The 27,739-nt window shown below is 36.1% G+C and overlaps 2 protein-coding genes across 8 annotated transcripts; one reads left to right on the forward strand and one right to left on the reverse strand.

Annotated features, from left to right (window-relative positions):
• Positions 1-27,452, reverse strand: LOC108227995 (uncharacterized). 7 transcript variants are annotated; one of them, XR_010284668.1, is made up of 14 exons: positions 27,173-27,433; positions 26,967-27,043; positions 26,793-26,880; positions 26,364-26,493; positions 19,740-19,794; positions 19,560-19,641; positions 19,351-19,431; positions 19,150-19,251; positions 19,014-19,063; positions 7,576-7,639; positions 5,227-5,643; positions 4,094-4,739; positions 3,298-3,508; positions 1-1,127 (listed from the first exon to the last, which is right to left on the reverse strand). XR_010284668.1 is itself a non-coding variant. In XM_064079935.1 (13 exons), exons 1-12 carry the CDS (start codon positions 27,200-27,202, stop codon positions 4,131-4,133), a joined length of 1,812 nt encoding a protein of 603 aa, XP_063936005.1. In that variant the 5' UTR covers positions 27,203-27,433; the 3' UTR covers positions 2,897-3,508; positions 4,094-4,130. The 7 variants fall into 7 exon arrangements, 3 of the variants coding, with proteins under 3 accessions (XP_063936005.1, XP_063936006.1, XP_017258931.1); XR_010284670.1 differs by lacking the exon at positions 7,576-7,639 and adding an exon at positions 14,365-14,455 and having other exon boundaries at positions 3,298-3,500; positions 4,437-4,739; XR_010284667.1 differs by lacking the exon at positions 7,576-7,639 and adding an exon at positions 14,365-14,455.
• On the forward strand, positions 7,171-9,115 carry LOC108227996 (uncharacterized). Its single transcript, XM_017403443.2, has 2 exons — positions 7,171-7,717; positions 7,879-9,115. Exons 1-2 carry the CDS (start codon positions 7,634-7,636, stop codon positions 8,662-8,664), a joined length of 870 nt encoding a protein of 289 aa, XP_017258932.1. The 5' UTR covers positions 7,171-7,633; the 3' UTR covers positions 8,665-9,115.
• Positions 27,453-27,739: the final 287 nt, after the last annotated feature.

The raw sequence follows: 27,739 nt of genomic DNA on the forward strand, positions 1-27,739 counted from the left end.
TGATAAAGAGATCAGACATTATATATACAATACAATCCAAAACAGACTACGATTGAATTGAATGAGAGCCAACCCCAGCAATAAGGCAGTTGCTAGAAATGAATTGAATGAAATGCTTTCCGGAATCTCATAGCTTGAAATGCCAGAGTAATACACAAACTTATCACTTGCCAATAATCCTTTCCCCAGTATTTCTAGATTGCAGAAGAAAGCATGCAAGTCTAAGCAACGTCTACATTTTGGAACTATTATCTTCCCCCAACCCACATTTAAGATTCATCATCACCAAAAGAGCAATATGCCATCATCTAGACTCTGAAAAGTAGCATTAGTCCTAAAAGTAGAGCATGCAGCACTTGTACAAGAATCAGTAGTTCTCATGTTATTGTGAACCCAACCAAGCAATGAAACCATAAGGTTCCCTCTCAGCAAACTCATTACTTTTCATGGTTCCATTGTTACAAGAATCAGCCATTTATCTTTTTATCATTTCAATTGGCAAGTAATCAATGCCTAAATTCTTCTTTCTTAACCACCTTGACTTCTTAACAATTTCAGCAAAGGAGACTTTCTTTCAAGTGTCAACAAAGCTGCTATATTAGACCCCCACAGTCGAGTATTACTTTTTGTAATTGTTAGAAAAGAGCTTGGACTTTGATGGCTGTCTTTTTCCATCCTAGAAGCTAATCTTCAGACCACGGAATGCGCTGAAGGTCCTGGTTCTCAGAGGTCCTTTGAAAATTTGGAAACTCATGACCCTCATATCTTCTTTAACCACTTATCACATTTCCGATATTCTCTAAACATGATACCACTGTAGCCTCATATATTTGAAATATAGGTGAAGCAGAACAACCATAATCTCCATGAACTTGGCACCATTTCAAATACTTACACAACACCAGCCATGCAACTCCTCACTCTATACTCTGTGCAGGAGAAGGTTTCGATAAGCAGATCTACTCGCACTCTGTCACATGACATACCTCATTTTTGAGGATGGTACCTCTGAACGTTCAGTGCTAAAACAAATTCAGACAATACACCATGCAATCAACACCTCCACTTTGCTCGCCCTCGCCCTCACCGGAATCTCATAATATTATTACAACTACAATATCCCAGATCTGCCAGAGCAACAATGTAAATATTCTTAATATTAGAAGCTTCTATAAAGGAAGCATAATCAGAAGAAAATTAAGAAAACATGATATTTATAATAACACTTGTAGCGCATAATTCTGATCAACAATTCCCTTTACTATCTTAGGTACTATTGACGTAACTGTGTTTTAAGTAAACTAAAAATTTCATGAATCAGGTGAACATGTCACAAGTTGACTAACAAGTTTCCCATTATTTGAAAAACTGTTTTTAACATTAACATATTATGCTGATTAGCAAAAAATCAGTTAATTTCCCACCAAATGAAGAGTCCAGTAATCACACTATCCATTCACCCGTAAATAGCAAAACAATTTTAGGTACAGCCCAAAACAGCTATACTTTAATAATCTATGATTGAAGAAAAAAAAATTAGCCTGGAGGGCAGAAATCATACAGCCATCATCCAAATTCAGCAATATTTATATCTTATAACTATGTTTCTGCATTCTTTGTATTGTGCTAAATGACTGAGTTAATTAAAAACATGAAATTGCATTTTATTTCAAATTCAGCCAGGGAGGGAGGGAGGGAGGGAAATCCAGCCAGTTCACAGAAATTCTCGATGTAGACATGCAGAGGGAGAGAGGGGGGGGGGGGGGGAGAGAGAGAGCGGGAGGGGGGGGGGGGGGGGGAGAGAGAGAGAGAGAGCACCTCTAAAGTGCTCACATTATACCAGATACAACTCTCAAGTGCTCGTACCCAGTGTTGTGAAACACGCAAAATAAAAAAAGCGCAAGATCCAATTTTGAAGCGCAACTCGCGAAGCGCGATTACCCGCACGATTTTTGGACAAAAATGAAATTATCTATATAATTATAAAATTTCGAGAATGTTACTTCTAATATTAGTTTCAAACAAAAATAATAGTTTCAACATAGTGGAAATATCACATACCTATCATATTATCAATCAATAACATTTAGTAACATGAACTGGATTCCCAAATTTCCACCCAATATCAACATTTCGAGTCATCTTTAACTATGGCTCAAGTGATCAATAACTTTTAAAAGAGTAATTTCTAAGGAGAATTTAATCGAACACCTAACAAACACTGTAAATAGTATATAAAATTTAGCATATATGCTATATATTTAAGGCCAGGATATCAAAGAATGAAGAGAGAAGGTCGAGAGAAACAGAGATGTGAAGATGAAGAGAGATCGATAAAGTATACAGAGAGAGATAGGACATACCTGAGTGAAAATGACGGCTGATATACAATAAGTTGTGAGGAAGTAGTTTATAACTTATGAAGATATAAGTAGTTTTTTTTTTAAACTAAGGGTATTTCAATCCTCCTATACTTTTGCGAGTTTTTGCGCTTTTTATTGCGAGTTTTGGCGAGTTTTTGCGAGTAATCGTGAGTTAAACGCGATTTTTGGACAATTTCAAAATCGCGCTAAATCGCTCATACGCAACTCGCGGAATCATCGCTTACTCGCGAAGCACGATTAATCGCGCAATTAAGCGCGATTTTCACAACACTGCTCGTACCTATTCATAGTTATTACAATAACTTGTACCCTCTAGCTTATCCTACAATCCCTTTATTTAGTATTCATTTACACAATTACACTCCTCGGAGAAGCACACATGAAAGCTAATGCAAATTTCTTTCACGAAAAATGAACACAAATATATAACAGCTTCAAAACACAACATATCTAATACAGCGGACACTTGATCTCACACACACACCAAACAAGATTAATATATTCATGATTCATCGCATAAAAAAATTTGTATATTGCTACGAGAACACTATGTATATCAGTTCAGTGATGGAAAAAATAAAACAAAATGAAAATTTTATTCCCGTTGGGTGACATGGATTAACCTAACAATCTCTTGCTACAAACAGAGAACTATTACAAGTTGAAGAATATCACCCAGCCTACAGGTACCATGCCGAATAAATTGATGACATATACTAGTAAGATCCTATAATCACTCTTATTAAACTAGTTACTGAAGGTAAGATCCTAAACTGTAAAATTTTATGTGTGATGTGGCAATGTAAACGATCTATCTCATAGAGCAGCAATAAATCAATTATAAGATACAAATCTCCAGTGAAGTATCAAGAAAGGTCATAAATCATAACAACATAAATTTGGCTTAGCTTACTTCAGCAGTGTGCATGTTGACACAGATTGAGCTGCCTTGACATGAAATAACATGAAGAACAATAAAAGGTGTCACACTGTAACCAGATGGCTATAGTTTCCAATCTGAAGATAGTAGATGCCCCGGTTAGTTATGCAAATATAGTTTTGCATACCCCAGCATCATTGTGAAAGACCGGAAGCAAAATTTGCAAGCCACCAAATCTTTTGCCCTGGAAAATGCAGGGTACTCATCAATAATATCCTCAAGAATATATTCACAAGCTTCCAACTTTGAGCTCAAGATATTTTCATGTTCTCTAATATCATTTCAAAGAACAAAACTGAGAAATTTGATTAATGTATTAACAGAATAAATGGCATTATAAGCTATTAAGCTCCAGTCTTTATTACAAATCATATCATATATAATAAGATCGTTATGTAAATGCTATAGACTATTACTTGGTACATAAGTTCTATATTCACATTTCTACCATCTTATATCATCACAAAATTAACAGGCACAATAGCTATGCAATATAAACTATCCTCTTACTTCATACACTTTTTTGCAAATACAGATGAACCCAATCCTAATCAACAGAAACAAAAAAACCCTTTCACTGACAGTTAACAAATGTTATTAGTACCACCAGATATTAATTTCTTTAGCTCTATCAAATGCTCATCATTAGATATATGGAGTGTCATACGAAGATTTGTCAATAGCCCTTCTTTTTCCCAACTTAACGGACCAGAAGCATATAATTCTTTTAAAGTGCGTCGATAAGCATGTAACTCTCAACTATGCATACTTTCTGCTATAACCTCTTCTGGAGGAACGTCACAACTTCACTTGTCCCTCGCGCCGCTGCAACAAGATTCTGCATCGCTAGAAAGGCTATTTGTCTCTTGATATGGAACTGCTAGCTTATGGGTGGAAAACTTATTTAGACTTCTAGAAATAGCACTACAACTACCAACAGAAGATATATCGCTATCAGAATCATTACTCTCAGAGTCCCTTGCAGCTGAACAGCCAATGACATCATTTAGTTCTCCTCTATCCAATTCATTATGTCCATTTGTTATATTGTTAAAGGAAGCACGCATGTACGTTTCACCCAGATTTTTTCTTGGGTAAGCTACAGCATCTACCTGATTCACATTAACAGGGAGCACGGGATGCCTTCGGTCTTCTTTTTCAGCAGTTCTGAATTTCTTAAGATTTCCACTATTTGCCTGAATAAGAGATGAACAATAAGGAGATGCTCTCTTCAGTGTTCTAGAATATGCAATATGAGAATCCCGTGCCCCGCTGTTTTGTGCTGCTGCTGATAGGTTGAATTTTCGTTGCTTTTTGACTGCTGCATTAGTTTGTGCTGCCTGGTAGGTCATCTTCTGATAACAATCTGAAGTCGACAGTTGACTTAATTCCAACTCTCCAGAATTCGCCCATCCCTGTAAACAAATTGAGAACATATAGGTTAGATAAACAAAAAACTAAAGCTGCATTTTGTCAGAAACAGGAAGGTAATTAGACAACAAACAGAGATGGTGCAACAATGACCAACAGAATACATGATACACTTAAAATATTTTTTGTACTTAGATATAATCAGGATATCAGGTAATTTAGTACTACTTTAAATAGAAATCAAAATGCACACTTTTGCTAGAAATATTTCAGTTCTGCCCAAAAAAATAGGACCAGATAGAAAGCAAAATGCAAACATTAGCTCAAATTAGAATGATGAACACCAATAGAAAACAAAATTCAATAACTACGTCAATGAAATACTTTGTTTAAAGGTCACATGCACAAAACTTTTAAGTCAAGGACATGCCATTCATCATGCAGTAAAACAAATTCAATCTACTCATATTGTGTTAATAAAGAACTAAATACTTTCTAGACATACTTGCTGAAACTGATGATAGATATTACCTTGTCCATCAGAAGCCATTTATCATTTTTCCAAGACTGTCTAATCCGGATATTTGATATGTGTACTCTGAACTTGTAAGATGATCCAAGTAGCCGAACATTACAATAAGATCCACGCGCGGATGATATGATGGCGGTTCTCCACATAACATCATCAAAAACCTCCACAACATCATCAGACACCCAACTATCTACTCTTTGTATAGGAGGAGGAGGTCTGACAAACTCTTCATGTACCCTATCAGTAGCTTCCCCATGCTCCGGGACATAATGATCATATCTGACAGTGTAACTATGCCCTTTACCAGAGATAATTTCCCCGCCACACCATGCAGTCAATGAATCCACTTCCTTCAGCACCTCCACCTTGCTCCCTGGTTTGAATCTCATGATGAGTATGAATTGAGTCTCACAAATCTGCCAAAGTCATGTTGTTAGAATTTCTCTTCCAAATATAAATCCACTCATAAGAAATCACAATATTGATAAGCACTAAGCAGAGAAATTATATTTCATTTAAAATTTACTATCAGTTTCTCACGATAATACACAATGTTCAAAACGTGACATCAAGAACCACTATCTAGAAGTAAAAACTAACATGTACGAAAAAGATCAATTATTTAATCAATTCCAAGGAAACTGCTAATAACTTGAAAAAACAACATATCCATTAATTTACATAGAAACAATATCTAAGGCACGACATATCGACTTAATATAATAAAATCTCAATAATAACACTACAATCCAATACCTAAATGGACAACATACAACTAAAAGAATAATCACCAAACCAACAGATACCAAATCTGAACAAAATCAAACAAAATATATCCAGCAAATATAACGACAAATCATCGTAACACTTGATCAATCAATCAAACAATCACCAACTATCTAAATAATAATTTAAACACATCAGTATAAGAAATTGTAAACATAACAACACAGAAAAATAACAATTAATCAAACAAACATTACAATCCAGAAATAATCATATTAATTTTGACAAATAATAATCCACAACACAAACACATATAAATCAATGAATTACGAATCAAAAAACTGGAAATTAACGTAAAAGAAAGAAGTAATCACGAACCTTTGGGAAATCAGAGAAATACAACGATGCAATCTGGTTGTTGCAATGAATTAAAGCAATGAGTTTGGTGTAATGTGAGCTAGGGTTTGTTTGTGTGAGAGAAAAGAAAGGAAACAATTAACTTGTGTATATGTACAAGTAAATCTTTTCTTCTACTCCTAATCGGCTACGAAAACACAATACCGATTTACTTGAATATCATTTATTTTCTTAATGAATTCCTTTTTTGTTATATTCAACGTTTGTACATTTTGAGCCTCACCAAATTACTATATTTAGTCTTTTTAATGTTTTAACATGGAATATTTTTATTTATCAATTCTTTTAATAATAAAAAAGAAATAATAAGGATTTAACTAAAAAAGACGACCAAATAATTAATCTATTACAATCTAAGCATCAATATTTCATATATATAGGCTTTAGTCCATGGTACGAGAATCTCATGATGTAGTCTCAGGATTTGCTACATCATACCGGTCAGGTAATCTTGTATTTAAAAAATGCTTCACATGTTCAGCAATCACACATGAACTTTGAAATCTAGTCTTTTTATCACTAATAATCAGATCCTTAATGTTTATATCAGCTATCTTATAGATTAGAAGTACTTTATCATCGGTAAAACAAACATCACGACATAGATGGTTAAAGATTAGTGGTAAAAATCAGATATATCATATATAATCATGCTTATCATCTTTCCTGGTTTCTAGCAATTCAAGAACAAAAGATCCATAATTGACAGTTTTATGGACAAGAGAATATCCAATTTGTAAGGACCATAAACAGTATAAACTATGGTACCACTCTCAGTATTGAAACCCTGTACCTGCTGAAGCTGACATCTTGATTCACTCTCCCAACACAAAGAATCGGCCCCATCACAAATTGAGTGTCGTGCTTGTTCATGACTAATGTCAAGCCTTTGCCTTGATAAGTTAATCATCATTTTCCTAATATATGCATCTTGATAACTTAATAGTTTAGCTGTCCCTTATTAGAGTTCCAGGGTTCAAAGTGAATACTACTCCAGAAAAATATTTCATATGAATGCCTAACTCATCTAGGTGCTGTGTAATTCGCCATACCTATTAAATATTTAAATCAATGCAATGGGAGTGCCTTTCATTTTTAACCTCCTTTCTGCCCATGTGACATCTTAACAACTATCGCAGCATCACAGTTTTTCGTGATTTGTGAGTTTGTGAGCTCTATAATGCATTTCTTAGGTTAAACCCAACCTTTCTTAGTTGACATATTGAGTGTGATTGGTGGTTTATTTGTTGTGACAGTTCTGATATGCAATTGTCAAGGGATCTGCAAGAAAAGGAATTTAAGCAGCCAAATGTTTATTTTGGTTCAGGGTTGGTTAGAGGTCCTCAGGTGAGTTTTACAGGTCCTGGATATGCTTTAAGAATGTTTTAATATTTTTAACTATTAAGGATATGTGCTGTGGGAATACAAGATTAATCTTAAATTCGCTTATTAATTAATCTTATAATGTCATCTTCTTATTGTTGCATGATTTCCCCCCCTTTTGCCAGGCTCTCGTAGCAATGGGGCCAAAAAAGAAAAAGGAACAGACACGCATTCAGGATTTGATAGCTACAGTTAAGGAATCAGATGAAGAGTTCCGAGCTTTTGCAGTAACTATTCCTACAAGAGAAGAGATGATTCAGGAAAATTTTCCCCTGACTGATTGGAAACCTCCGACTCTTTCATGGTGTTGCAAAAATATTAATAGAATCCGTCATGCGGAAGAAAAGTTGGATGCTGGAGAAAAGGGCATGGAATGGGTACATGCTTGGAGCAATTTGTACTGGAAGGGAGAAGTGAAACCTGGGAGCGAAGCTTTTGTTGATCATCCCGAGGAAGATCAAAAGAAATTATTAAGACAAATGTTGGATGACATAAATGACTCAAAGACAAGAATTTCTTATAAAAAGTGGAAGTTTGCCTTGATGAAGAAGAGTGAAAAGGATCCTTCTCGATTTAGGTTGGAGAGACGAGAAGAGGAGGGTGCTAATAGTGCTGAAGTGAAAGTGAAAGCGGTTGAAGTGGAAGCGGACATCCCCGCTGAAAAGAAAGTGGAAGCGGCTGAAAAGGAAGTTGAAAAGAAAGTGGAAGCGGCTGAAAATGAAGTGGACATTCCTGGATTAAATGTTGTTACTGTTGATGAAGTTGGCGACCACCCGGTAGAGTTGTTGGACTTGCGCAAGTACATAAAGAATGGAGCTTCTACTCCGACTGCAGGCTCCCTTACATTTATAACCAGTCTGAACGTAAAGTTTTCAAAACTAACCAGCCTACGTTCAACTTTTCAAAACTAACCAGCCTAATTCATTATAACTCTGGCGACCCCTGAAGGAGTTGTGGTGAGAGTAGTGGTCGCCCCTGCCAAGGGCGACCTGTGTGTTTTTTTTGAGAGTAACGGTCGCCCCTGGCAAGGGCGACCTGTGTTGATTTGTGGTGAGGGCATGGGTCGCCCGTGCCAAGGGCGACCCCTGTTGGTGGGTTTCCCTCCGCACACGGTCGCCCGTAGCAGGGGCGACCCACACTTAATTTAATTCGCAAATATTTTTTTATTTACCTAATTTTTTTTATTTACCTAATATTTAAAGTTTATTAATTATTTACCTAATATTTAAAGTTTTATTTACCTAATATTGAAATGTGATGCAGAGAATTATTTTTTGAAGGGTGTGCAAATAATTTTGATTGTATGGTCACATCCAAGGCCTGCACTGCAGTAGGTTTTTTAGCTTTTTATTACAAAACATTGATTTAATTAACACTGGACAAAGCTGCCAATTTCATTGAAATCATTCAAGAATTCAATAAGCCAGCCTGTTGTTACTGCTCAAATATTCACTTTTTTGCTGAGAGGACGATTTTCTGCAAATCCATTAAGTAGAGAAAGCAATCTGCATCAACTATTCAAGTCTGTTTTCACTGCTGAAAGATGACTTCTTTTGTGAGAGGACGATTCTGCAAATCCATTATTTGGAAAAATCAAATGCATCCACTATTCATGCATGTTTTTACTGCTGAAAGAATCACTTTTTTGGTGAGAGGACGATTCTGCAAATCCATTAAGTGAAGAAAGCAAATGCATCCACTATTCAAGCACAGTGTTTTCTTTTGAATTGTGTCCTTATAAGCAGCATTTTGTGTTCTTCATTATACACCAAAACCAAATCAGAAAAACAAACACTTCAAACTCTCCCTCATATTATCAATCTACCTTGTGAGAAAATCCTAGGAGAACACGAAAATCATAAAGAAACACACACTTCAAAATCAAAGATGGACGGATACGTAAACGTTAATTTCTTTTGGGGAGGTGAAATCATCAAACAAGATAACGATATTCTCTACTCCCTAGATCCGAAAGAAATGATATTTGTGAAATTGGGCACCTCGTATGAAGAATTACGAGATATTGTCTTCCAGTTAATGCATATTAGTAGGCATCATTGGGATGTCAAGCTTACTGTCAAGTATCCAAGAATCGGGGTTGCTAACCTCGTTACTGGGTATTTTGTTAAGTCTATTAAATCAGACGACGATGTTAGTAGAATGTTAAGTATACCCACGAGATTTCACTTGGGGGGAGACGTAGCATTGTTTATTGAGGCTGAGAGTATTGCTCAGCCGAGCCAACAGTACGGAGGGCCATTTACACAACAATCCGGACAAATCGCTACAAGAGGAGAGTATGCAAATTATGGTGGAAACTACGGCGGGAGTTTTGGAGGGGATTATGGGGGGAACTATGGCCAAAGCGACTACGGGAGCATGCAAGGGTGGTCAAGTAGCTTCTTCGAGGGTGGCTACACCTACGGGGGTGGTGGCGGCTCTAGTAATACAGGTCGTTTTGTTGTTGAAGAGGTTGTAGACGAGGACGATTTGAGTGGAAGACAGCCATCACCACCTCGTGAAATGCCGAACAAAGGTGCAGTTGTTACTCTTGCACTTGAGTACGAAGATGAAGATGAAGAGTATGGCTCGGAAAGAGCCATAAGCAGCAGTGACGATTCGGATTGGAACTTGTCACAGGAGGAGGCTGCTGAATCAGAAGATTTTTCGGAGGCTGATTCAGACGAAGCCCTAGAAGGCAACACGAGTATGCAAACACAGGCAGTGACTATGCATGAGCGTAGAGCTTCCTGGTTTACAAGCCAAGATTACGAGCCTGTCGTAGTTTCAAATAGGGACCCACTTGTGTCACTTGCTTTTGATCCGGCCGCTGATGATTTAAACGAGGGAGCTCTATTTGCTAGCAAAGATATACTTATTTCTGCTGTCAAAGAGGCACATATAAAAACAGATCGGAACTTCTTCGTGGAGAAAAGCAGCACGTCCGTCTACAAAGTAAAGTGTGTGGTTCGAGACTGCAACTGGAAGCTAAGGGCAGCGAAGAAGAAGACCCACGGGCTTTTTCAAATAACAAATTGTCCAGAGCAGCACACATGCCTCCTAGATAGGCCGACGCAGGACCACCGAAAGATTTCTGCAAAAATGATTGGATGTTTGGTTGCTCCCTACGTAAGTCGTACAACCCCTTACATGATTATAAGCCTAACTATTTTAATTTTGTATTTGCATGTTAATTTTAGTGCTTTTTTCTGTGGACAGGTGGCCCAAACCCCTCAGTTGAAGGTGAGCAACGTCATAACAATGGTTAATGATGAATACCACCATTTGATAAATTACATGAAAGCATGGAGGGGGAAGATGGCCGGCATGGAGAGCACTTATGGTAACTGGCGAACAACCTATAACGAGCTCCCTCGGTTCCTTAACGTCATGGCCAGTACAAATCCAGGAAGCGTGGTTGTGGTTAATGTGGTTCCACATCACACCGATAGGGGTACATCAACATTCGTTCGGGCATTTTGGTGCTTGAAAGCAATGATTGATGGTACTTTCCTTAAGGGAAAGTATAATGGGAAATTGCTGGTAGCGGTGGGAGTAGACTCTAACAACCATCAATATCCCATCTGCTTTGCCTTGGTTGATGAGGAGAGCACGGACAACTGGTCTTGGTTTCTACGTCTTTTACGGAAGCATGTATGCCGAGATAGACGTGGCGTTTGCATTATTTCTGACCGTGCCACGGAGATCCTCGCTGCGATGAATGACGAAAACAATGGTTTCACCCCGCCTTTCGGAGTTCACAGATTCTGCCTCCACCATGTGAGGAGCAACTTCTCCAAGAAATACCCAGGAATGGAGCTTAAAATGTACATGTGGCTCGCTGGCAATACGCCACAGATCAGAAAACACGACGCCTACATGAAAAAGATTGGGGATATTTCGGAAGACGCCTTTAGGTGGCTGAGGGCCATAAATCCGGCCCTATGGACAATTTCTCATGACAAAGGCCACGCTCGTTACGGTCAGGCCACCACAAACATCACGGAGGGCTTTAATGGCAACGTGCGTGTGGCTCGCTTTCTACCGGTGGCCGCGATGCTTGAGTTCCAGTTTTATAAAACTGTTAGGACGGTCAACAAGGAGAGGAACGCAGTGCAGGAGAGCATGAGCGAAGGTCACGAACTTTGTCTGAGGACGAGAAATAAGTTGGAGAAGATTTCAACCAAGGCGAACGGGCACAGAGTGGAAACGTTTAACCGAGGAACTGGCTTGTTCTCCGTTAAGACACAAAGGTACAGGGTGAAAGGGGTGAATAAGGGAGGGAACACACAGGTGGTTGACATAACTAATGGTACATGTACTTGCGGGAAATGGGCATGCCACCGCCTGCCGTGTTCACATTTGATTGCTGGTTGCAACCATAATGCCATAAACTGGAAACAATGGATTGGCCCATTCCACTACAACTCCACTTTGTTAAAATTGTGGGAGCCAATGATTTATCCATTACCAGCAACTGGTTATTGGGATATTGACTTACCAGTGGAATGGAGAATGTTTGGAACTGTGGTACCGAACGAGGCATTGAGAAAGAAAAGGAAAAACCGAGGACAAAGGGGCCAGTCCGTGAGAATACGAACGGAGATGGATAGTTCCCGTACAGGCTCCAAATGTGGTCGATGCAAGCAAGAGGGCCACACCAGACGCAGCCGGAAATGTCCATTGTACAATACTCAGCCCGATGTGTAATTTCTAAGTTATTTCTCTAAATAGTCAGTACGTATCCATTAAGTTGTTTATTTAATGTTTTTCTGATTTGGTTTTGGTGCATAATGAAGAACACAAAATGCTGATTATAAGGACACAATTCAAAAGAAAACACTGTGCTTGAATAGTGGATGCATTTGCTTTCTTCACTTAATGGATTTGCAGAATCGTCCTCTCACCAAAAAAGTGATTCTTTCAGCAGTAAAAACATGCATGAATAGTGGATGCATTTGATTTTTCCAAATAATGGATTTGCAGAATCATCCTCTCACAAAAGAAGTCATCTTTCAGCAGTGAAAACAGGCTTGAATAGTTGATGCAGATTGCTTTCTCTACTTAATGGATTTGCAGAAAATCGTCCTCTCAGCAAAAAAGTGAATATTTGAGCAGTAACAACAGGCTGGCTTATTGAATTCTTGAATGATTTCAATGAAATTGGCAGCTTTGTCCAGTGTTAAATCAATGTTTTGTAATAAAAAGCTAAAAAACCTACTGCAGTGCAGGCCTTGGATGTGACCATACAATCAAAATTATTTGCACACCCTTCAAAAAATAATTCTCTGCATCACATTTCAATATTAGGTAAATAAAACTTTAAATATTAGGTAAATAATTAATAAACTTTAAATATTAGGTAAATAAAAAAAATTAGGTAAATAAAAAAATATTTGCGAATTAAATTAAGTGTGGGTCGCCCCTGCTACGGGCGACCGTGTGCGGAGGGAAACCCACCAACAGGGGTCGCCCTTGGCACGGGCGACCCATGCCCTCACCACAAATCAACACAGGTCGCCCTTGCCAGGGGCGACCGTTACTCTCAAAAAAAACACACAGGTCGCCCTTGGCAGGGGCGACCACTACTCTCACCACAACTCCTTCAGGGGTCGCCAGAGTTATAATGAATTAGGCTGGTTAGTTTTGAAAAGTTGAACGTAGGCTGGTTAGTTTTGAAAACTTTACGTTCAGACTGGTTATAAATGTAAGGGAGCCTGCAGTCGGAGTAGAAGCTCCATTCTTTATGTACTTGCGCAAGTCCAACAACTCTACCGGGTGGTCGCCAACTTCATCAACAGTAACAACATTTAATCCAGGAATGTCCACTTCCTTTTCAGCAGGTATGTTCACTTCATTTTCAGCCGCTTCCACTTTCTTTTCAACTTCCTTTTCAGCCGCTTCCACTTTCTTTTCAGCGGGGATGTCCGCTTCCACTTCAACCGCTTTCACTTTCACTTCAGCACTATTAGCACCCTCCTCTTCTCGTCTCTCCAACCTAAATCGAGAAGGATCCTTTTCACTCTTCTTCATCAAGGCAAACTTCCACTTTTTATAAGAAATTCTTGTCTTTGAGTCATTTATGTCATCCAACATTTGTCTTAATAATTTCTTTTGATCTTCCTCGGGATGATCAACAAAAGCTTCGCTCCCAGGTTTCACTTCTCCCTTCCAGTACAAATTGCTCCAAGCATGTACCCATTCCATGCCCTTTTCTCCAGCATCCAACTTTTCTTCCGCATGACGGATTCTATTAATATTTTTGCAACACCATGAAAGAGTCGGAGGTTTCCAATCAGTCAGGGGAAAATTTTCCTGAATCATCTCTTCTCTTGTAGGAATAGTTACTGCAAAAGCTCGGAACTCTTCATCTGATTCCTTAACTGTAGCTATCAAATCCTGAATGCGTGTCTGTTCCTTTTTCTTTTTTGGCCCCATTGCTACGAGAGCCTGGCAAAAGGGGGGGAAATCATGCAACAATAAGAAGATGACATTATAAGATTAATTAATAAGCGAATTTAAGATTAATCTTGTATTCCCACAGCACATATCCTTAATAGTTAAAAATATTAAAACATTCTTAAAGCATATCCAGGACCTGTAAAACTCACCTGAGGACCTCTAACCAACCCTGAACCAAAATAAACATTTGGCTGCTTAAATTCCTTTTCTTGCAGATCCCTTGACAATTGCATATCAGAACTGTCACAACAAATAAACCACCAATCACACTCAATATGTCAACTAAGAAAGGTTGGGTTTAACCTAAGAAATGCATTATAGAGCTCACAAACTCACAAATCACGAAAAACTGTGATGCTGCGATAGTTGTTAAGATGTCACATGGGCAGAAAGGAGGTTAAAAATGAAAGGCACTCCCATTGCATTGATTTAAATATTTAATAGGTATGGCGAATTACACAGCACCTAGATGAGTTAGGCATTCATATGAAATATTTTTCTGGAGTAGTATTCACTTTGAACCCTGGAACTCTAATAAGGGACAGCTAAACTATTAAGTTATCAAGATGCATATATTAGGAAAATGATGATTAACTTATCAAGGCAAAGGCTTGACATTAGTCATGAACAAGCACGACACTCAATTTGTGATGGGGCCGATTCTTTGTGTTGGGAGAGTGAATCAAGATGTCAGCTTCAGCAGGTACAGGGTTTCAATACTGAGAGTGGTACCATAGTTTATACTGTTTATGGTCCTGATGGAGGACGATGCTTCTAGGGATAGTTGCAGATTTATGGAGAGGGACTCTTTCATCCATTCTGATGCAGAAAGTTAGTTATCTCAACAGTGTGACTAAAATCGACCATATCCATGTTGGGGTTAACAAATGGAATTTATATGACCAGGATGAAGAAGACAAATACTATAGTTACAATGCATGTGCAGAAGACTGTGCTAGGGAAAAGACAGAAGTACACAACACCTCTTAAAGACTACAACTTCATCTACCAAAAATTAAGCTTAAGTAGAAACAGTTGGACCTACACATAGGCACAGACAATTTCATTCCCCTAAATTTGAGGGTACAGTTCATCTGAGAAACAGAGAATGAAGACAAACATAATACCCGTCAAATTGCAAATTTCAAGAAATCAGAGCTACATCACTATAATTATGATCCCGGCAACTATCTTAAAGGCCTGCATAGGTACTACTACTGTAACAAAACAAGAGAAGTATAAGGGAAAACACGTTCTCTGTCGAATTTAGTGAGAAAAAAAAAGGGTGGAAAGTGATGGCGACAAGTTAAAGTTTGATAAAAGATGACTTTGAGTAACAAGCATATTAAATTGACAGATAAGTAAACACAACTTTGACAAATTGAGCTGTTAGGTTTTAGAACTAAAAAACATTGTACTAATTACAAACCAACACAAAATCATTCAAAACCTACTACAGTATATCTAATATTCTTAGCAAGTAACAGTAATAATTTAAATGTCACTGATAACAATAGAGTATTAGTTTAGGATCGCATAATAATCTGGGAAATTCTGAAATCAAAGGCTACATTTACTTGAAGTAGACCACTTACTTTAATCCTGTCCCAAGCGCATTGCCTATGAATACACAACAAATTAACGGTCTGCTACTTGTTGTTTCTTTCCTACACGCCTTACAATTATTTATCTATGGTAACATGACAGCTAAGAGTTCCAATCCAGATACCCCCAATATTTGTAACAGGAAAAGGATGAATATAAATGTTATGTAAGATCATAAATTAAGGGGGAACAAACAATAATCATGTAAATATAATCAAAGAGAAGTAAACAGAGATTACATAGAAAACAATAGCAAAGACTAGGTGACTATAATTTGGTCTTGGACTGACAAGTCTGATTCTGAATACTCCTGCTTATGCTAATTTCAAATATTGCAAGTACTAAAAGAAACAACATGAATATTAAACAAATGCAAGATCTGCACAGTGCCTTTAATCCTGGTAAAGGTAGACAACGGATGCGTCCAGGACCAACATGAATATTAAACAAATGCAAGATCTGCACAGTGCCTTTAATCCTGGTAAAGGTAGACAACGGATGCGTCCAGGACCGAAACACATCAGAATAAACATCGGAACTACCTAAAAGCCTGTCCGCCGTAACACTAAGCGTCTATGAAGCATTGGTGCGGGTGCGGGGATACGTAAATTTGTGAAATTTGAAAATATGGGGATACGGGTGCGGCGAGATACGGTAAATAAAATAATATTTTAATATATATATATATATATAATATTTTTTTAATTAATAAATTTTTTCACGTAAAATACTAATATTTTTATTTAAACATATTTTGTTTAAATTCTCAAATCTAGTTGCTCGGGGTAACATTATTATAAAAGATATCACCTATTCCTGTTCATCTTATGTCTATTAAATTGTTTATTACTTCTTTTCGAGGTAACCATTCAGTTTGTTATAATAATAATAATATTCTAACTAGGAATGCGTGTTGTCCATGTGACTGTCTACTCCCATTCGACATGTACTACTCCCTCCATCCCAAATTAGATGCGCTCGTTGACTTTGGACACACACTTTAAAGCTCATTGACCGCATAGCTAGATAATTTATTTTTAAATTTTTATTTTTGTAAATTAAAATTTAAATATGAAAGTTCTATTTACAAAAGAAAATTTTTAAAAATAAATTTCAGAAATAGATGATCAATACACCTTAACTTGCGTGCCCAAAGTCAACTAGCTCATCTAATTTAGGATGGATGGAGTATTACTTTTTGCTTCTTCCCAGACAACTGAGATGCATAAAGTCAAAAAATCAATAATTCACATTCACATATATACATACAGTAGGTAACATGTAAACACATATACATAAGACATACTATACACAGGGATATACGAGAAAAGCATATTGGCTAGTGATTGTGAGGCCCCAATTCTTGAATGGCTACGTAGCCGGCACAACATAAGTTACGATATGCAATTCTCCAAAGAAAGAATGGAGATGGCAAAAGAAGAAAGCTAGCCGATGGTGGTGACGGAGACCAAAAAAATTATCAAAAGTACCCCTCCCACACCCCTTATTCCGCACCCCCACGAATACTGTTAAAGAAATACGGCGACACGCCAGGTGGCCAAGGACTGAGCCAGGAAATAAATTTCACCTAGGCTGATTTTTGAAATTTTTTTTACTAACTTGATTATGTAAGCTAACAATACCACGGTAGCAATAAAAATTTATCTCACAACTAAACTTTTCAAACTATGAGTATTGAAATCTATGTGCTTGCTTCTGTGACCTTTAACTTGTTTCTGAATACAAGAATATAAATTATAAATTAAGAAAAAAATAATATGATTTTGTTGTTAATTACCTCTGAATCTTTAATATTCTCTTCCCAGCTTGTTCTTTTCTCTGCTTGAAAACCTAAGTAAAAGTGTGATTTTATGTTTGTTTACTCCGTTTCTTAATGTTTTGCATAAAAAATATATTCAGCTTGGGCAAATTTGTCCTGGGCTAACTTCAAAATACTTGGGCTACATAATAAAAGTGTGATTTTATGTTTCTTACTCCGTTTCTTAATGTTTTGCATAAAAAATATATTCAGCTTGGGCAAATTTGTCCTGGGCTAACTTCAAAATACTTGGGCTACATAATAGAAATTTATTGAATATTTTTTGTTATGTCCTGGGCTAGAGCCCACCACAGCCTTTGTTGTAGCTCCGCCTGGCACTCCGTGCGTATGCTGCCTCACTGGCGCACCAGGTGTGCAGTGCACCATCTGAGTGCCACACCCCTGCTTTCTAGGTAAGCTTTAAATTCATGGGTGTATATCCACTGGCCTTAATCTTCCCACCAGGGAGTGGAGCCTCGCCAATCACAGGGGCCGTTTGGGCAAGCTTAAAAAAAGTGCTTCTTTGTTTAAAGTAAAGAAGTAGATTATAAGTGAGAAGTAAAGAAGTGGATAAAGTGTTTGGAAAAGAAGCATAAGCTGTGAGAGAGAAGCTAGCATTTCCAGCTTCTTAAAAGTGCTTCTGCTTCTTTACACAAACGGGTCAAAAGAAGCAGAAGCCAGAAGCAGCTTCGCTGCTTCTGGTTACCAAACACCCACACATTGTCCTCGAATTTGAGTGTTGATGAGGTATTGGTGTATCGAAACGCGACTTTGTTGGGGTTATTACTGTTAGATCAACGTCCAGACTGAGATTGAGGTGGAGTTTGAGGGGCAAGTCGATGTCGAAATCCAAGTCGTTGAGTGGGACTGAAGATATGGTGATGACGGGGCGCTTGGCTTTGTAGACTGTGAAAGCTAGGATTACAATGATTATGATTAGTAGAACAAGGATTGATATTGTTGAAGCTATGCATATGCATATGCAAATTGGTCTTGTTCCTTTGCCTTGATAAGTTAATCATCATTTTTCTGATATAAGCCTTTGCTTTTGCCAATAATCAATACAATTGCAAAGTGAATATTCCTCATTTTTCTGATATATGCATCTTCGAGTGTTTAAAATTATAACAGTGTGCTATTTAAACATCACACTCATTAAAAGAAGTCCCAAAATTAAACAAAGAAAAGCTATTTTATTCATTTTCAATCAAAAAAACTAATCCTTACATAAATGTAATTATCCTTAAAACCAATCAAAATATATCTACATAATATCTAATATGTATGTCTATATAGCAGAATTATGAAAAAGTAACATAAATCAATCAAATTATGAAAAAGTAAAGTTATGCAAGGATAAGGTAGGATGCTTACTTGAAACTGGAATTATCATGCGCAGCATCATTAGTACTAGCAAGATACTCCTGTAAAATATTAGCCAAAACAAGTCATTAACAAAGTTAGCAAAAAACCTGAATTTCAAGTTGATCTGGAGGGAAGAAGAAAGTACCGCAGTCCAGAAGTTCTCTTCAACACAAGTGTTACTCACATAATCACATTCTGCCCTAAATTCCTTAAAGTTCCCGGTCATGAACGGTGTATTCCCGTTTACCTGAAAAACGATTAAGATCAATCTTAGTTTATTGATGAAACTTTGAATACAGAGTTGTGAATGCATAACATCAATAATTCATGAAGAGGGAAAACATACCTCATTTAACATCTCCCATACAACATTAGGATGGTCTTTATAACCTTCTTCTGTCACTAAAAGATATAGCTGACCACCGAACTGTCAAAAAAATTTGCAATTAGCATATATCAAAAGAACTGAACCCTATAAGCTCTTTTTTAGTTATTTCTAAAAATTCACCAACAACTAATGTTATTGAAGCTAACATGCAGACATGCAGCACTGACCTTGAACATGGTGCTCAAGTGATTATTCCGAAAAAGTACACAGAGCTCGAGTTCTTTTAATTCCTTTCGCAAACAGACCAGGCTGCAGAAAAGTTCAGCATACAATAATCAAATACCTCAGCTGATCCATCATTTACATAATACATAGTGCAGACACAGACAAAGTCGAAATCAACATACCCATGTACGGTCAATTGACTAGTAGTTGTTGCTAGGAAATTTTTTATCAGTTTTCCTGCAATAAAAGCATTGCACTTGTATCATTATTTTATTTATTGAGAACAAAAACAATCTATCGAAAAACTATTAAACTTTAATATGTATGTTGCCACATATTTCCTGGGAGTACCACTCGACATGAAAATACAAACTGTCTGAAAACTTGCTACATGATGGTGATCACATATTCCTCAGAAGATGAAATAGATTATTCAAGAGAAAATAGCTTAGGAGAAACAAAGAACTTTAAAAAACAAGAGAACAATGATCCCGAATATCTACAATGTGTTTCTGGACTTAACCACCTATCATATCCCAAGGTTTTCTTCCTTCCCTAGAAACCTCAGGAACACAAGAAAGAATGTATAGTTAGCTTCTTTAGTCTTTCTTATCTCACATTATTTCCTCTCATTTTCTTTTCACTCTACATAAACTGGGGAACAAGCTCCTGTGGAGCTGAAGAGGGAAAAAAGTTATATTTCTAGGGTAGAACTTCGATCATGTGAACTTACATGTAGTATGTAACTATGTATCACTACAAATCTCAGTCAGCAAGAATTCGGAAAAACAAAATTCAATCAAGATTCTACTATTTGATTATTTATCCAGGAGTAGAATCCCGAAGGCCTATACACAAAACACAATATCATAACTCTTCAGTTCTCCTGCCAGAGGATAACAACTAAGACTCATGAGAGATAATGTGAGACGCAGATAAATGAACTTTCTTCTTAGAAGAACAAATATATAGATTAGAATTTGATTCCATTAGATGTTAAGATCTATTATTTATAAGACTATAGCAATATCTGAATCCCCTTTTATACGAGCCTCTCTAGGACACATCTATATACTATACTATACTATTAAAGCCCAAACATTAAAAGTTTGGTCGGTCAGTCGGTACTTGAGCCAAATTATGAGCCTTTTCTGTGACATCCCTCAAATCAGGGGGTCTGGATTTGGGGCCACTAAGACAAAAATCATTTAACACCTGTATTTGTAATAGAAGGTAAAACATATATTTAAAAAAAATCTGGACATAAAAAAAAAGATTTAAATCAAAATCACTTTGACCCCCTAAAACAGGATCGCAAATAGGTTACAGCATTGAAATCAGAATCCGCTATTAAATCTTATTACAGCTTAAACTACATTACCAGGTAGACTTCGATGAGAAGAATAGCTGGAAACCAATTAAATTAATCTACTATACAACTCAACTGAAGTGGAACAATTCTAACCAGAATTATTCTCGTGGACATCTCCCTAGATGCACGACCTGAACATCAAGCTGAAACTTAAACCCCTGACAATCTCGCCTAGCATTACTCTTACGCACAGCTCATACAGGTGATCATCCCAATTCCTATCTGAAAAGGGTTAGAAATAAAAGCAAGAGTTAGCAATAATGCTCAGCAAGTATATATATATATAAGACAAGAGGTACAATCGAAAGGCCTTGAAGTAAAAGTAAATACTCCTGTAAACAATTTCTATAATTCAAAGTTCCCTCGAACACATAAATTTATACGTGTGAGAGCCAGATGATATGCAACACTTTAAAGTGATCAATATGCTAAAATCGAAAGGGCATTTTTGCTTTAAATAGAATCAATTACTTTTCTCATATTCCCAACTATCTTCCATAGAAACTTTCAAATTCACTTCCTTTAAACTGTTCTTTCATATGAATAATATTTTTCTGAAAGTAATCAACAATTCAATGCATTTGCATAATTTATTGACTATACGGGTGATCAGCCACGTAAAGTCCTCCGTCTCGGGCACTGGATCTAAGTCCCACCGACGACGGATCGTTCCGGGCACTGGATCTAAGTCCCACCGATAACGACACTAGGGTACCCACTAGGCATCTAATTGGCCTCAACAGCTGGACTAGGCTCGCTAGCCTCTTACGCCAACCTTTTACAAAACTTTCAAATCTATCTCATTAAACTGTCTATCCATTAGAACACCATCTTCATAAAGATGTTTATTTAAATAGGGTAATGGACTTTCACAGTTCCCAAGACAATAGAATCCATATCCCGGGCCCCGGACATAACGTCCTCCCGGTGACAATTATTGGTGCCCCGGGCCCTGGACATAACGTCCTCCCGGTGACAATTATTGGTGCCCCGGGCCCCGGACTTAAAGTCCCCCCGGTGACAATTATTGGTGCCCCGGGCCCCGGACTTAAAGTCCTCCCGGTGGCAATTATTGGTGCCCCGGGCCCCGGACTTAAAGTCCTCCCGGTGGCAATTATTGGTGTACACAATAGGCATCTTGCTGGCCTTTCTGGTTTGGCTATTCACTAGCCCCGGCTATTCACTAGCCCCTTCACTAAATATATTTACCTCCCTTAAAACTTCACATATATTCTAAAACTCTTCTTTTCTTATTTCAAATCACCACCATGTAACTCAATGGGATCCACGAGCTATCTTAGGCTTAAGTAGAGGACAAATTGTCAGACTTACATTATAATATTACAACAAGACTACTGTAGAGTCAATAATAATTCTAAACTGTGAAAGAACTCAAGTATCCATTCCAAATAACTGATTAAACCACAATCAGAATGTACCTCTACCACTACTATCAACAATAGATATCCACATGAGAATGATAAAACACATGCCTTTTCAAGATATAAGCAAAGTATAATTACTGACAGTAAATACGGGTTGAGAATAAAAATACTTGCAATAATTATAAGTTGGGAATAGAAGTACTTGCCTTAACTCCTGCTCATCACTCCGATTTTCAATAGTACTATCTATTGCACAACTGTTTCCTTCTGCTTGACAACTTTCATAGAGCGTCCATAGCACAACATTGTTTTATCAGTTATTTTTAATTCGACTTGCAACACTTTTCAATAACATTTAAAAGCCATTGAAATTACACGTCTCGATCAGCCCTATACGATAATAGAATAATACTTCAGCCGTGCCGTTGAATCAGACGGATAAACTAATTCTGAATACTATTATAATCCGCCAAAAACTACCCTTCGCATATCTCTATATGTAATATATAAAAAAATATATATGAATTTACATAAATATTCAAATAATACTCTGTACATGTTGGATCCGTCAGGCAAATATCATAATCCGGAAATAATCAGCATAGCATGTGTTCCAATCCAACCATAATCTATTAATTATCAAATATCCATTATAAATAAAACACACTTAATTTCTAATGAAAATTCGACGGTATCTCCTCTATTTATCGGACTATCCACCTGTTTTAAACTACAGTAACACCACAACTAACTATAAATTTAAACTTGACTATATAGCAAGCTCCAAAACTTTTTAATTATTTCAATTTATCAAAATCATACTTAGTTAGCACGTACAACACCTATATATGTACATATAAGCAACCATCACACTAGTACACATAATCTCAAACCGAAAGCTTTAATACCTGATCGTATAATCTTGTTTATTCAAGTATCCAACTCACCAATCACTAAATCTACTTCTGCCTTTTCAAGTGAAAAGTTGATAATCAAAGAACCCTCAATTAACTTAAATCACATAATTAACATAAACTTCAATAATCATTTTACCATTATTCATAATTCACATATATACACTGATTTGATCTCAACAACAGTTAGCTACTTAACAATTAAAGATTAATTTCTTACAACTCTACTGCACATACCTTGCTCAAACATTTTTCATAAATTGAAAAATAAATATTTCAGTACCATATTTCTACAGAATCTTCCTGAATATCATATCAATCTACCATAAAAATAATGAATTTATCCTCAATTTCTATCTTCAAAAACGAACCTTGCAAACTCAAAATAGAGTCACAGAATTTCTGCTCTGCGCTCTTTCACTAAAATAATCATAACTCTCTGCTCATATATTCAAGGGATATGATTTTTGGTATGCATATTCTTGAGATCATATAGAACAACTTTCATTAAGAAACTTTCAGCAAAATCAGTTATTAAATTCCCCGAATTACCTGTGCAAAACCTTGGCAGAAGCTGTGCGGAATATCTCGAGCCACAACTTTTTAACCCACCTCATCGTTAACTCCACCACCGCTAGGAACAACTCAACCCCGTGATTACTATTTCAAACCCCGACATACTCTTCCTCCCCTCCTGAACTTTTCACTGCCTTGACGCCCCTTTGCGCCACCGCAGATAATACATACTTACAAAGACAGAATATCTGTAAAAATAATATTTCTACAGCCTCCCTCTATTTTTAAAACTAATTCTCAAAATCATTTTTAATTTACAAATAATTAAAATAATCATTTGCAACTTCCAAATATTTCTGAATCCGACAGAAATATAGAAATACTAGTGTTTGAATATTTCAATAATTTAAATCAGATAAAATCATTAGGCTCAAATAAAACAAACTTTGATTTGGAAATCAAAGGATAATTTTGATTTAAAAAGGATATAATAAATCAAAATTCTAAACTAACTGCTGACACCAATAAAATAACCAAATAAGAAGCACATTTAACATTAACCACAGTTAAATCACATAACTGCAATAGCTTTTCAAACTACACCTGAAAATATTATCCACATAATATTTTAAATAATAAAATTCTCGATATTTCACTGGACTGGGAATTTAATTAAAAAAAATAAATAATTGCATAGAATTCCGGATTATCACATTTTCTGTATACTCAATTATCCTATTTAACTAAAACATATAACCTTTTTATATATTTTAACTAAAAAAACTCAATCTTCTAAAAATAACATTGAACAACATATTGAATATCCTTTTTAACTAAAACACATTATCTTTTAATTTTTTTTAACTAAAAAATTGATCTTCTAAAAATAATACGGGCAACATATATATAAAAATATATAATCTTATTAAATATAATTATTAATAAATAATCGATCGATGATATTTTTTGACCAAATTACAATAACATTGTTTTTAAATACTATATGGGCCTCACTTTAAAAGTGATATTATATATATATATATATATATATATATATAGGGCATTACTCAAAAAAGAACACTCTTAAAAAAAGAACAACACAGAACACCCGAACACATAACACATTTTAATCAAATCTAGTGGTCCCCGCCAGGGGCACCCTCACATGCATGATTCCCTATGTTTTTCATTTGATTTTTCCCGTTAATCAGTGAGGTTTTTTAAAATCTGACTTCACTGAATTTTTATCCATCTCCCAACGATCAATTTGCATACCATATGTGCTATGTAAATAGATAAAAATAGGGTGTTCTGTTTCGTTTTGTTTTTAAAGTGTTCTGTCTGGAGTGCAACCCTATATATATACTCCCTCTGTCCCAACCATTTCTTATCACTTTCCTTTTTGGGATGTCCCATCCAATTCTTTACATTTCAAAACTTACCAAAAATAGTCAATGGGTCCCGCCACTTCACCACTTTTATTTCCTTTTCACACTACTTTTCCTCCACTATCTCCTTTTTATACATTAAAAATCAGTGGGTCCCACCACTTCACCCACTTTTCTTCCTCTTTTCCACTACTTTATACATATTTCTTAACCTCCGTGCCCAACCCATTCGATAAGAAGTGGGAGGGACGGAGGGAGTATATATATATATATATATATATATATATATATATATATATATTATGATATTATTAAAGACGAAATATGAAAAGTTTGAACGATCACTCGAGTTTGGTCAGTAGGTTGGTATTCGACCGTACGAACCTCCTTAATTTATAACATGTTCTAATATATTTTTTATTACCTATTAAGTTAAAATATTAAAAATTAGGTTACTATGATAGGTTGGTATTCAGGTCTATTTAATTTATAACATGTTTTATAATATATTATTAAAGACGAAATATTAAAATTTTGATTGGTTGGTCGATATATGTACTTACAAGTCTTCTTAAATTATAACGTGTTAAAAGAAAAATAATTATATTTAGACATTCTTATTAGAATATATATCTTCGACCTAATTTTTTATTATTCATTTGACTGTCTTAACAATTAAGAATTTATTCAAGTATTAAATAAAAAAATTATTTACCCACATTATTCTATCATAATTTTATTTTCACAATAAAATCAATTAAATTTAAAATATATACAATAAAATCACAAATAATATAACTCACCATTGCATTGCACGGGTTATAAGCTAGTAATGTGCATAATATTTCAATTTTCAAAATTATTACCTTTAGATGATATTGTAGGTGTACACCATTAACTACCTGTAAGAATGTATATAATTTACAGTTTTACACACAAAAGTGGTGCTTATTAATATTAATCACGACAAGTTAGAGGTACAGACAAAAAGGAATAGCACACAAGTCACCCTGATAAAATATGCAGGTTTACTATGACATAAAAACAGAAGGCAAAGCCATAATGCACAAACACATATATCTGTAATGTGCAAGGAGATTATAGAGACATGTGAACGTCGAAGGTTAAAACATAACAGCAGAAATTCAATTTGAAGCCCATTGATAATGATTTGTTTCAAGAACCTCTCAAAGTTGCAAATCCAATATGAAATTAAGTTGGAAAGAAAAACCTGTTGTGACAGAATCTTCTTCGGGCCTTTTCTCGTCTTCAATTCCCACAAATCCAGTTTCAAGGCCAACAAGATCCCCCAGTATAGTGTTGTAAGATTTGGATCCAAGTGCATTGTAAGTTTTACTATCCTGCCAAATTATGCACCAAAGAGTTAACTAGTTCCCGTTTACTTAAGGCCGACAACACCATCAAGCCAAGTCAGGAAAAAAAGATAATAAACCCATCCTAGAAAGTTAACTAGTTTGCCGAATAAAGGTGGTGATATAGGTCTATCTATCATGTGAAAATCAAAGGAGGTTGTATGTAATTTATCAAAAGAAGGATTTACATACTATATGTAATTGAGATTGAGTTGAGTAAATAAGCAGTCCAAAACTTATAAATAGCAAATACTAACTGCTTCAAATAGTAATCATAAAGTTCATACCTGAGGATCAACTATCCACCCATGGTAAAGTGGTATATTTAACAAATCAAACAAAACACGCTCCGTTGTCAACTCAAATTCAGTAATACTGCTCCAAAAATCAATTACAGAATGTTAAAAAACTGAAATCAAATTACACCCTGTGAGGCCTTATATACAAAAGGGAAACTGTACCCTTTAAATTTTATATTGACATCAATCCCAGTGGCAAGACGAGAGATGACATGAGCAGAGTTGTGTTGAGGGTTGTTCTGCATATAAAAAAAAAAAAGGGAAGGGCAAAACCCACATTGTCTTGATTTAAACCCTAAGGTTGATTTAAGTAATTAAACCTAAGGTTGATTTAAGTAACATACATGGAGGAGGCAAGGAGCACTTACAGTAACACTATTCAACTTGTGAGCAACCATATCAAGTAATTTCTTCTGAGATATGTTTTCAGCAAGTGGACTCAAATTGAACTCCCTTCTCGAAGAGGACACGACCCAGCAAGGTTTTGAAGAATAATTGGCCTAGTCTCTCCTAAAAACTCCACGTACTTGATCGTGTGGGTCTGCTCTCCACCGGCCATTGTATGGAAGGTGAAAACCCTAACCCCGGTCTTGGATCTTTTCAACGGGGTGAAATAGTTTTTATGTAATCAAGGGGAGGGGGAGGGACCGCTAAAACAACGATTAAGAGCAAGTCCAAGAGTGTCTTAGTTAATGCCCTAAATATAATATAAAATATCATGTTCTAGTATTTTAGGACATATTTTACCCACTTGAACTCCAACAATGTGCCTTATTCTTACAAGATGTTTAATATTTTATTATTAAAAACTCTCTTTCATCACTAAAGCATAATATAAAAATGGAGAGAGAAAATGAGTGTTGATGAGATTTTATAATAAAATATGTTATAGGGCAAGGAGAGAGATGCCTCAAAAATAAGGCTTGAGCATGTTG

The sequence above is a fragment of the Daucus carota genome, chromosome 6 (assembly GCF_001625215.2).
Source record: "Daucus carota subsp. sativus chromosome 6, DH1 v3.0, whole genome shotgun sequence".
NCBI classification, from domain to species: domain Eukaryota; kingdom Viridiplantae; phylum Streptophyta; class Magnoliopsida; order Apiales; family Apiaceae; genus Daucus; species Daucus carota.